Below are 12,479 nucleotides of genomic sequence, written 5' to 3' on the forward strand. Positions count from 1 at the left end.
TGGCAGATGGAGTTTAATCCAGACAAATGTGAGGTAATGCATTTTGGAAGGTCTAATACAGATAGGAAACATACAGTAAATGGCAGAACCCTTAAGCGTACTGATAGGCAAAGGGATCTGGGTGTACAGGTACACAGGTCACAAAGTGGCAATGCAGGTGGAGAAGGTAGTCAAGAAGGCATACGGCATGCTTGCCTTCATCGGCCAGGGTATTGAGTTTAAAAATTGGCAAGTCATGTTGCAGCTTTATAGAACCTTGGAATATAGTGTTCAATTCAGGTCGGCATACTACCAGAAGGATGTGGAGGCTTTGGAGAGGGTACAGAAAAGATTTACCAGGGTGTTGCCTGGTATGGAGGGCATTAGCTATGAGGAGAGGTTGGAGAAACTTGGTTTGTTCTCACTGGAGTGACGGAGGTTGAGAGGAGACCTGATAGAAGTCTACAAGATTATGAGAGGCATGGACAGAGTGGATAGTCAGAAGCTTTTTCCCAGGATGGAAGAACCAATTACTAGGGGGCATAGGTTTAAGGTGCAAGGGGCAAGGTTTAAAGGAGATGTACGAGGCAGATTTTTTACAGAGTAGTGGGTGCCTGGAACTCGCTGTGGGGGGGAGGTAGTGGAAGCGGATACGGTAGTGACTTTTAAGGGGCATCTTGAAAAATACATGAATAGGATGGGAATAGAGGGATATGGTCCCCGGAAGGGTAGGGGGTTTTAATTAAGTCAGGCAGCATGGTGGGTGCAGGCTTGGAGGGCCGAAGAGCCTGTTCCTGTGCTGTAATTTTCTTTGTTCTTTTTCTTTGTTAGAATTCTTGCACTTTTTAAATTGTTTCATGGGATATGTGTATTGCTGGCAAGACCAGCATTTGTTACCCATTCCTAATTACCCTTGAAAAGATGGCATTGATGAGCTGCCTTGTTGAGCTACATCCACAGTGTGGTTAGAAAGGACTGGAATTCAAATTAAGAATCTTTCCCCTTAAGATTCCTAAAAATCTAGTTACAGAAAGCTTGTGAATCTGTGCTAAAAAAATGACCACATGGAGCACTGTTCCTAGCCAGCATTATTGACATTTTGATCCTTTTGGTTGTTCTGCTCACTGTTGGCTTCACTCTGTTGTAGGTTAGCAGAAGCTCACATGGAGCTGGACGATACTCAGAATAAATCAGCTGCAACATTCCTAGCAACAGAGGATGAAATCATTCAACTGAGGGCTGAGTAAGCTGCAAGTCCTTAAATTAATCTTGGTTAATTTCTTGCATGTAAGTACATGTTGTATTGAAAGATAGAGGGGTCAACTGTTGATACATATTGGTACATCAGATCCTAATAGATACCAGCTTCAGCTTGACACTGTCCTTTGGCGTCCATGCTGAGAAGGATGAATGGCCTTTTGCTCTTTTCTTCGATTGTAGTAAAGCGCTATGCAGATTAAACTTCTGGAGTATAAGCCATGTGTACCAATAATTCTTCTTTATGGTTCATAACTCTTTACATGGAACAGAAAAGGTTTCCTTCAGCTCTTGTGCAAAAGTTAATTGATGGCAAATTGCAGGGAGGGAGGACTCTGGCCGACCCTGGCCAAGCACATCTCTTTGCTGAAGTACCCTGTGTGGCCTGGGTTAAGCTGTTATGGTGTGTAGACATCCTACCTGAAACTACAGCTGACATTCATAGAATCATAGAAACCCTACAGTGCAGAAAGAGGCCATTCAGCCCATCGAGTCTGCACCGACCACAATCCCACCCAGGCCCTACCCCCACATATTTTACCCGCTAATCCCTCTAACCTACACATCTCAGGACTCTAAGGGGCAATTTTTAACCTGGCCAATCAACCTAACCCGCACATCTTTGGACTGTGGGAGGAAACCGGAGCAAACCCACGCAGACACGAGGAGAATGTGCCAACTCCACACAGACAGTGACCCGAGCCGGGAATCGAACCCGGGACCCTGGAGTTGTGAAGCAGCAGTGCTAACCACTGTGCTACCGTGCCGCCCCATTCTTTAAATCAAAATGATGTCACATGGCAAGCTCCTTCCAGCAAGGTGGAAGTGGGTGTCTGACAAAACCCTGAGGTTTGGGATGACAGTTACTGAAAGGCATTACCTAGTATAAAACAACAAAAAAAGTGTGCTCCAATATCTGGAGCCCGTGTTTAACATGGATCACAGAGAAAAGCAGCTGCTGCAAAATTTCCACATCTCCAACTGGTGGATCTCTTGTTCAGTGGAGTCTAGCAAGCTTTGATCAGGAAGATGGTGACAGCGCTTTCGCACATCGGGTTCTGCTGCTCACTCTGTCTCTCGTGAGGAGCTCCTGATATTTGCTGCCCAACATTGAGGGCTCCAAGCCATCCTTCGTCAGTTACCCAGCTCCTGAGGGAGGGAAGTATATGGGTTTTCTATGATTCAGGATGACACATCTGATAATGGAAGATTGGCATTGCGACCCTCCAGAGCAGACTTCATGATCCGACACCAGGCAGTGTCGGGCTGATTCCGGCTTCTCATTTAATGGGACCCAGGAAATTAACATGTTGCTGGGGATTTAATTCTCCCCACTCTACTTCGACCACTTATTCTTGCCAGCACTTTAACAACAGCAAAATATCTGAAATAAAAACACATGTTGGAAATACTCAGCAGGTCTGGCAGCCTCTGTGGAGAGAGAAACAAAGTTAGCATTTCAAGCCGATGACCTTTCATATCAAGACTGGGAAAGTGTTAGAGCTGTGAAACAGGTTTAAAACACGCAGGGAGAGGGGAGGAAAGAAGAAAGGGAAAGTCTGTGACAGAGTGGAAGGCAGGAGATATTGAATTACAAAAGGGATGATAGTCTAAGGCAAAAGGGGCTGGTAATGGGACAAGTAAAGATGGGTCTGGAGGAGGCCTACATGGAAATAGCTGAATCATTAACAATAACTGCCCGCTCCCCCCTCCCCAAAAAAAGAAATTGGAGCTTTGGGTATATTGTGAAATTGGTGCACCCCGAATCTGGAAGATTGTAAGGTGCCTGATTGAAAAATCAGCTGCTGTTTGTCTTGCTTCTGTTGAGCTTCATTAGAACAGTGAAGGAGGCTGAGGACAAAGTGGGCGTGGGGAGGAGAATTAAAATGACAGTGACCAGAATCTCAGTCACACTTACAGCTAAAAAGTGGAGTTCTGCAATGTGATTCCCCCAATCTGCATTCAGTTTCCCGAATGTAGAGGAGCCCATAATGTGAGCAGTGAATATGAAAGAAATACAAATCCGTCACTGTTTTACCTGGAAGGAGTGTTTGTGGCACTGTAAAGTAAAGTAAAAAGTTTATTTATTTGTCAGAAGTAAGGCTTACATTAACACTGCAATGAAGTTACTGTGAAATTCCTCTAGTCGCTACACTCTGGCGCCTGCTCAGGTCAAATGCACCTAACCAGCACGTCTTTCAGACTGTGGGAAGAAATCAGAGCATCGGAAGGAAACCCACGCAGACACTGGGAAAACATGCAAACTCCACACATTCAGTGACCCAAGCTGGGAATCGAACCCGGGTCCCTGGCACAGTGAAGTAGCAGTGCTAACCACTGCCACAGTGCCGCCCATGGATGGTGAGGAGGTGAAAGGGTATTGCATTTCCTGCACTTGCATAGAAAGGTGCTGTGGGAAAGAGGAGAGGGTATTGGGTGTGACTGATGAATGGGTTACGATATCGTGGCGAGAACAATCCCTTTGGAATGTTGAAGGCTGCCCTTGTGAGGTGAAGATGCTTTTGGAGGCTTCACGTTTGAGGTATTTCTTAATAGACTGAAGCTAAATGGCCTCCGAGCAGTCTTGTAAGGAAATGGCTGGCTGCCCATTTCTGATCCTGTGTCCTGATGGGGTAGCACTGTTGCCTCGAACGGCCAGTTTGCTTGGTGGGTCTACGAGATAGGAGCCTATTCATATAAATTCAGGAAAATAATGTGGGAGGCATCACGATATCACTTATGAGTCCTTGCGCTCAGTTTAACAGCTTCCTGCATGAGGAAAGTGTCGAGGAAAGTAAGAGGGGTAGGCCTAGAATTACAGGTCTCTAACGTGAAATATATTCTTTCAGATTTCCATCATTTGCTGTGTTTTGCTTTTAAGAGCTCGACCCCTCTGCCATTCTCTGAAACCCCACATCAACGTTCGGGAAATTGGTCCTATTGTATATGTAAATGTAGTCACCAAAATGCAATAATCTTTCCAATGACTTTCTTTGCATTCTGGAACAATCTGTGCCCTGTATTCCCTAGGCTGAGAGCAGTCCGCGAACAAGTGAGATTCTATAAACAAAAGGTGGATTTACTGGACGACTATGAGCGACAGATCCGACAACTAAAGGATGAAGTCGCCTTCCTATCTGCGGAGAAATCCTTGCTGCAGGAAAGGTATAACCTCCTCCACTTCCAGTCTTCATCTGTCTTTGAAGGTTTTTTCTTATCGAGAGCCATGCTACTTTGGTGTCCCTAAAACAAAAAGATGGTTTTTTTTGCAATAGCCATTAAACCATGCAATTGGACTTGCATATTTTATCATCCAAATAACAGGTAATTTGGAGGAGCTCCGTTTAAGAGCAAGTGCTTGGAATTTCTTACCTTTTTTTCCAGTAATATATGAGCTGAGGACTCATTTCTTCCACGGGTTTGAATGTTGGAATTGCCAGTTAACGATGCAGCTAAGATTTAAGGCGGTGATTTTAATTACCAGACACAAAGGGCTGGTGGGCTGTGAAAGGATTCTGCTTTATTTTCCCTGTGAGTTCAGGAGTGCTTCTCCAGTGTCCCCCAGGAAAACCTGGGCCACCTCCTGCAATGATGTACCCATCTGAGGAATGGCCCCACAGCCGTCCTACCACTGCTCTGGTATCCGATGGATGGCTACTGAACTGCATGAATTACCGCAGCTCACCAGGTCCCTCACCACCCAGGGTGCAGGTGATGCTGTGTCACCTCTTGAAAGAACTTTCTTCCTCATCCCCACTGTCCTGGGTCCTCTGTGGACTGGAGGAACTGCTGGATAGGACATCTTCTTCTGGTCTTTCCCTCCTCTTGCTGGTGGGAAGTGACTGCATGAGCTGTCTCCAACATGGAGGAACACAACACCCTTGGGTTTCTATGTGACTACATTTTGCATGAATCCTGGTCAGATTATGGATGGAGGCTGACCGCCAAGCTCAGTATCTGCACAGGCTCAGTCCAGTTCCTCCCTGCCAGCTGGGCTGCCCACTCCTCAAACTCTGTAAGGTTCCACAGCTCAGTCAGACCCCCTCCCGTCTTCTCTCTCTCTTTCTGGTACTGTCTCTCTCTGTGTCTCTCTCTCTCATACACTCTCACTCTCTCTCTCTCCTGTTGTGCTGTCATGTTTTCCGTACAGAGAGAAGATAGGTTTGAGAGCAACTGAGTTTCTGGTGTCATTCTCGTGCTTCCACTTTACAAATAACCCACCGGATTGTGTGTCATGTGATTGATGCGCTGCAGGTTGTCTACAAGGGTTCTGGGGCAGCACCCTCCAGAGCAGTGAGCCCATGCAGATAAGTTAAGACTCACAGAGGCAGATCATTAGTGACACTTGCTGGTGTCCTCAATAACTAACCCCCTTCCCATCTCCCCACCCCAACAACACCCCCCCCCCCCCCCAACCATTTCCCAGGCCGCACCTGAGCACTTAGTGTGGAAGGCTCAGGGACTGGCAGTGACCTCTCTACTTTCAGACTAGATGGATTGGAATGGGGCTATGAGACACCAACCTATCACGTTGAGTAACTCTTTTATACGTGGGCTGCATGGATAGTGCGCTTGTCACTGAGATCCATGTTCCCTTGATCGTTTAGTGAGGTAAGTGTGAGCTGTTGAGGGTTCACGTACCCTGGTGCGTGGATAAAGTCATTCATCGTTTTCTGGCATTGCAGGGCAGTCTTCTGGTGGAGGCCCAGGCCACTGTCCACACTGGATACTTCCTCCCTTGCAGGGTGGCTGAGATGATTCAGCTTCCTCCTTCCATTCTCAGGGTACCCTTCCTGCACCTTCCAATGCATTGAGCAGCACATTGAGGAAGTTGTGGCTGACCCTGGGGTCCAAAGCTCTTTGAGATCGATGGGCCATCTCGTCCTTGCACAGTGGGTTCACGACAAAGGGGCAGCACCCTCCAGAGGGCACTTTTTAAACTATGGTGCTGTCATCCAGCCCAATCCTCATGCAATACACTGGGACTGCATAATTAATGAGCCCAGCAACAAGTGATTTGGCGCAAATTCCCACCAGGCTCTGCAGCAGGAAACATTCCCGATTTCCGACCCCGGCATGGGACCTGGGCCCGGAATGGAAAATCCCAGCCTGTGGAAATGAGCTGAGATTTGCTTCAATCAGTTGTTGACATGAAATTTGAGTTGTTTAATTCTCAGTTGGCCCAGCAGTGATGTTGAAGGTGGATATTGTGATGGTTAAATAGAGGCCAGAGCTGACATTCCAAATCCAGGTTTAGTAAAAAAACCCATTAAAAAATAACATTATACTCAAATATTAAAACAAGCTGCCTGGTTTCCTAGTGAATCCTTTTTTTCTTATTTATCACCAATATTTGCCTCCCTGCCATCTCCTGCATCATGTTCAAGAAGCACAGTGCGCTCTCCAGAACCTTGCGCTATTAATCATATGTGAGCCCATACAGTGAGTACAAGCAGGTTATCTGATGATATGGGCATCACAATTGATTGTGTACTCATCCGATGCCCACATATGCCCTTCCAACAAAGAATAATAGCAATCAGAAGTGAGAACCCTGGCCATCTCCTCCGTATTCTACTGTCATTGTGAGCATTTGATAAGCTTTATGGTGCCTAGGTGGATGAAGCCTAACAGGCAGTGATATATATCGTAGCATTAACAATTTCAATTCAGCCGATAGCTACCAAAAAGTCAAAGGGACCGCAAACCATTGAAGGATAATTTTCTCCATTATCTATTATTCATGGCCAGATTGTAAAGGTAAGACTGAATGTTTATGCTTTTGTTACAAATAATGAGAAAGGAAACCTTGGGGCCCTGAGTCAAATAAAAAGACAAGTTGGAACGGTTTGCTTTCTGCCCTTTGTGTAACAGAAGCATTAATCTGTTCTTTATAAACAATTTGTGATTTGATCACACGTATCTCATAGAGGAAACATTCCCCCAAAATGAGGGAGCAGAGAAAATGAAGCCAGCAAAGTTCCGATGCTAAAGGGTATTTTAAAAAAGCGCTGGCACCTACGTTGGAAAATCTGACCATGGGAAAAGATGGAGAAGATCATTGTAAATTGTCTAAGGTTTCTTTCTTTACCTGCACCCACCACTGAGAGTTAGCAACGGCCGAGAAAATAAAAAGTACAGTCGTTTATAATGTTAATTCTGAAATGCTCTTCCACATTTTGCTGATTACTTACTTACGTACCTATGTGATAATGCCAGTGATTTATTTTTCCTTTAGAATCTCAGGACGGCGTTCTCCGATCTCTTTTTCCTCTGTGGCCAGTCACTCACCCACCAGTGTTAAACTGGTTAGTGCCTCTCGGCACGCTCGATTGGTATCTCGTTTCAATGACCTTTACGCCAATGAACGTCTGAATGCACAGAATCTCCTCCGACGTTATGTTGATGATCTAGAGATGGTGCAGAAAATAATATTCATTGCCACCACGGTAAGTAGAGAGCATTGTTCCAGTTTCCCGTATTACAATAAGGATGTGGAAACACTAAATAAAGTGCATACATTTCATAGAATCCCTACAGTGCAGAAGGAGGCCTTTCGGCCCATCAAGTCTGCACCAACCACAATCCCACCCAGGCCCTATTTCTGTAACCCCACATATTTACACTGCTAATCCCCTGACATTAGGGGCAATTTAGCATGGCCAATCAACCTAACCCGCACATCTTTGGAGTGTGGGAGGATACCGGAGCACCCGGAGGAAACCCACGCAGACACGGGGAGAATATGCAAACTCCACACAGACAGTGACCCATGGCCGGAATTGAACGTTGGCACTGTGAGGCAGCACTGCTAACCACTGTGCCACCGTGCTGCCCTATTTACAAAGATAGTACAAGAACTGATTGGATATGGATATCAAGAAAGATTGAACAGACTGGGACTCTTTTTTCAGGAGAAAAGGGAAGATTGAGAGATGACCTGATAGGCATCTTTAACGTTATGAAGGAGTTCAATAGATATACACAGAGAAGAGGGATGCAATCTTACCACCTTGCCGCTCCTGTTGTTCAGCGTGGTGAGCCGGGAAGATAGCGTGAGATGCCAAAAATTTAATCTGTGCCCGGCACAATTGAAGTGTAACCTTATCAAAGTGTTTGAAATGTTAAAAGGATTTAATTGGGTAGATACAGAAAAAAAACGTTTCGTCTGATGAGGAATCAAGAGCAAGGGCATATAGTCTCAAAGATAGAGTGAGGTCATTTCAGAAGAAAATCGCTTTTCCACGGAAAGGCGAGTGGAAATTTGGTTTCTGGCGTGGAGCTGTATAAATCATTCTAATGCCCATTTAAATATAATTTGAATCCTATTAGCAGGCCCAGAACTGAAATCTCCAGGCCCACTAGAATCTCTGCCCCCACCAGGAGTGTTTCACTCCAGCGGGGTTTACTATAGCCCCCCATTTGTGGGGTGCTGGCGGCCTGACTCCGCTGGAGTGAAGGGGGGCCATAGAGGCCCCCTAGAGGGTCAGGGGCAGTGCCAAGGGAGTGGTGCCTAATGAGGCAGAGCCTAACAGGTGGGAGAGATTGGTGGGGGTTTGGGATCTTGCTGCCACTGTGCAGAGGGATCAGTGACAGAGGGAGGGAGGCCAACGATCGGAGCTGGGTATCGGGTTGGCGTGGGGAGGGGGTTGTTGGGACTGCTGGGGTTGTGGGAGGTGGTTGGGGAGGGAAATCAGGACTGCTGGGGGGGGATTGAGGCAGACTGGTGGGGGGGGGGGGGGGGGGGGGGGTGGTTGCGAGGTTGGCCCGGTCACATCCGGAAGGCCAGCAATCGGGGGGAGGTGAGAATGGACGGGCAGCGATGCGGGGTTGCGAGGCTGGCCAGCGATCAGGAGGCCGCCAGACTGAGGCCACTGTGCATGCGCCAATCTCAGCTCTGACAGATTGGCGCTTGCGCAGTGGCCCGCTCAGCGCTATGCTGCCGGCCTTTCCAGCGGGAGTAGATTTCCCCCGCCCACAGATTTTTGCATGAATCGCGCTAGTGCACACTGCGGTGCATAGGGTGTGAGGGATTCATTTTCAAATTCCTGCCGAAAAAAACCAGCAGGATTTACTCCAGTTTTTAACGCAAATTTGACACTTAGAATTTCCTGGGGAGAATCGCTCCCATTATGTTAAACTTCTTTAAAAAACTCATTCAGTGTCAACTGGAGAATTGCCTCCAATTCTGTAAGCCACATATTAGGAAAGATGTGAAGGTATTGGAGTGCAGAAAAGATTCACGAGAATGGTTCCAGGGATGAAGAACTTCAGTTACGCAGACAGATTGGAGAAGTTGGAACTGTTTTCCTTGGAGAAGTGAAGGTTGTGGTTAGATTTGATAGAGGTAGTCAAAATCATGAGGAGTCTGGCAGAGAAACTCCCAGCAGTGACTGGATGGAGATCACGTGGACACAACCTTAAATTAATTAACAAAAGAGGCAGTATTAACTTGTGAAACTTCTTCACGCAGTGAGTGGTTATGATCTGGGATGCACTGCCTGCAAGAGCATGGTGGAGGCAGGAACAGTCGATATACTCGAGGGGATTGGATTACAGGATTTTCTAAAAGGGAGGAATGTGCCAGGTTAGGGGGGGGGATATTAGGGGAATGGCACGAAGGGAATTGGCATTCAGAAAGCAGGTGTAGAAATAACAGACTGAAAGGTATCCCTCTGTGCTGTAACATTTCTATAGTCCTGTGATTCAATACATATTAAAGGTGTGTAATAATTCAGATTTTATTCTCCAAGAATCAATGGGGGTCAAATTCAGGCTTTTAAATCTCCAAGCTGGGCATCCATCGATCGGGATTCCTTGATTCACATGGTATTTTCTCTTCTTTCTAAGTCTTGGTAGTGTCTGGCATCGTGGGCTTTGCTCAAAAACTAACCTTAATTTTTTTTAAAATAGCCCAGTCCAAAACCAGCCACATGACAATTCCAATCACACGTTCCCTTACATAGAACAGATTGCAGGGTAATCTTATCAAAGTGTTTAAAATGTTAAAAGGATATAATTAGGTAGATACAGAAATAAATGTTTCCTCTGATGAGGAATCAAGAACAAGGGGAAATAATCTCAAAGTTAACGTGACGTCATTTCAGAAGAAAATCAGGAACCACTTTTCCACAGAAAGGCGAGTGGAAATCTGGAATTCTCTCCACTCAAATGTTGTGGCTACGCGGAGAACTGGAATTTTCAAGGCTGAGGCTGGAATTTTCCCACCCGTGGGGAATGATTTGAAAACGTGGCACTGGTTTTGTTTGAAAAGTGCAGATTAAGGAACTGAACAAAATGGATAGAAAAGGACTGTCTCCACTCAGTCTAGAACTAGGGGACATAGATATAATAGCAAAAGAAAGATATTTAGGACAAAAGGCAGGAGAACATTTGACGTAGAGTTTGTGAGGTTGAAGGATGCACTAGACTCAGTGATTGAAGCAGAGAATATGACATCTTTTAAGGATCGAATAAATAGGTGTTTGAAGGAAAGGAGAATAAAGATATTTAGGCACATTGGATAAGGTCGACTGCTTGTGGGAACATAAGTATCGGCATGGGGAAGATGGGCTAAATTTAATGTTTCTGTTTTGTTAGGTCTATGTAATTTTATACTTGCAAGTATTTTGGGATCGGAAAGGCCCAATGTCACCTGAAATCATAGAATCCTACAGTGCAGAAAGACGCCATTTGGCCCATTGAATCTGCACCAACCCCAATCTCCATACAGACAGTGACCTGAGCTGGGAATCGAACCCAGGTCCCTGGAGCTGTGAAGCAGAAATGCTAACCACTGTGCTACCGTGCCGCCCCAGAGATGTGTATGACACCATACATCATACGCACATGCTACACTGATGGTTTTGTGATGCAAATTACTGCATCAATATTCATAAGCTGAAGAAAAATATTTTCCAACAACAGTGGCATGGCTTCTTTAAGATCGATTATATTTAGTGCAGTGACGCATACTAGCACTGGGTGGCAGTGCAGACAGCAGTATTTCTGTATCTGGGATGTTTTCACCGCTAGGGAGCTAGTGTGATGTTTAAAGTTGGAGTCTAGGAACTGAGCTACTATATTAGTGAGAGATAGGGGTAGCTCCTTGTTCTTGCTAAAAGTAAAAATAAGGAGGTAGCGCAGAAAGGCAAGTGCTGGCTGCTCTAACAAAAGATTAAATCTGTAATTGTACAACAGGAAAGTTATTTTTCCTTGAGAAAAGACCTGATCCTAAACTGACAGCAGCACAGGAAAGATGTCTGTTTTGCATTGCGACAGGAAAGCTTTTACTTTTTGATCTGTGCCAAATGTACATTTTTCCACTCGCCAGTGTTTGAAGCTTTGTAACCATCAAAGCTGATGATATGTAAAGTACATGTCAACTAGAAGTTGCGTGGCAATCCAATTGTATAAACCAAAATAAATAGGGAATTTTTATTCTTCCCAAGAGTCAGAAAAGAGGAATTGTCTGTGTGTTGTTGGGGGGGGGGGGGGGGTTTCAGGGCAGGTGAAATATAGTGAGAGGTTGTAGAAGAAGTGAGCCTCGATTTTTCTGTCTCCACCGTAAACTGTGTACTGTTTGCAGACTCCTGATTTAACCTTGAGATGAACGGGTGGTACTTCCAGGTTAATACTTTGGGAGAGTGTTGGGTTGGATGACTTGCTGGGAATTGGTGCTTACTCTAAATTGAGCGGCAGATCTTCTGCGCTGCTACAGGTCTGCAGGTGACTGTTTTGACCCACTTTCTGCTGCGAGAACTTGCAGCCAAGTCAAATTTCCACTGCATTCACAGCCCTGCTGCGCTGAAGTATGGGGGGGAGAAAATCCTTGTGTGAGGCACGTGAAAGTTGCTGGAGGTCACCGATGTCCTTTACAGGTTGTCAAATGAAGAGGCAGCAGTGATTTTGCAACTCCTAACTGGCACAGATATGGCAGGATCTCTAGTGGGAGGGATACTGTCCTTCCTGCATCATTTCCATAACATGCAAACACTTTTCAGGCAGAGTTTCCATCCTAGAAATATTCAGGCTGGGCAGTGACCCAGCATTGCTATTTGACTCCAAATGCTTTCAGAGCTGATGCACACTAACCGTTAATCCCAAGATGGCATCTCAAAACAATGATGGATGGGGTCAGGGGGCAGAGGAGAAAATATTGTATCTTCTAGTGCAAGCATCTTTGAGATTGGTCTCCTGTTTGCAGAGGCACTGCGGTTGCTGAGGAATGTCTTTCGTAACAC

The 12,479-nt window shown here is 45.7% G+C and overlaps 1 protein-coding gene across 1 annotated transcript in view; it reads left to right on the top strand.

The window, feature by feature from the left end:
• The window catches only part of spata18 (spermatogenesis associated 18), a 90,116-nt gene that overhangs the window by 19,295 nt on the left and 58,342 nt on the right, over window positions 1–12,479 (top strand). Inside the window, exons 5-7 of the mRNA XM_078238423.1 lie at window positions 1,127–1,222; window positions 4,267–4,401; window positions 7,475–7,685. Of these exons, the coding sequence (XP_078094549.1) occupies window positions 1,127–1,222; window positions 4,267–4,401; window positions 7,475–7,685 (442 nt within the window). The remainder of the gene's footprint in view (window positions 1–1,126; window positions 1,223–4,266; window positions 4,402–7,474; window positions 7,686–12,479) is intronic.

Source organism: Mustelus asterias, chromosome 1 (assembly GCF_964213995.1).
Source record: "Mustelus asterias chromosome 1, sMusAst1.hap1.1, whole genome shotgun sequence".
Classification (NCBI taxonomy): Eukaryota; Metazoa; Chordata; class Chondrichthyes; order Carcharhiniformes; family Triakidae; genus Mustelus; species Mustelus asterias.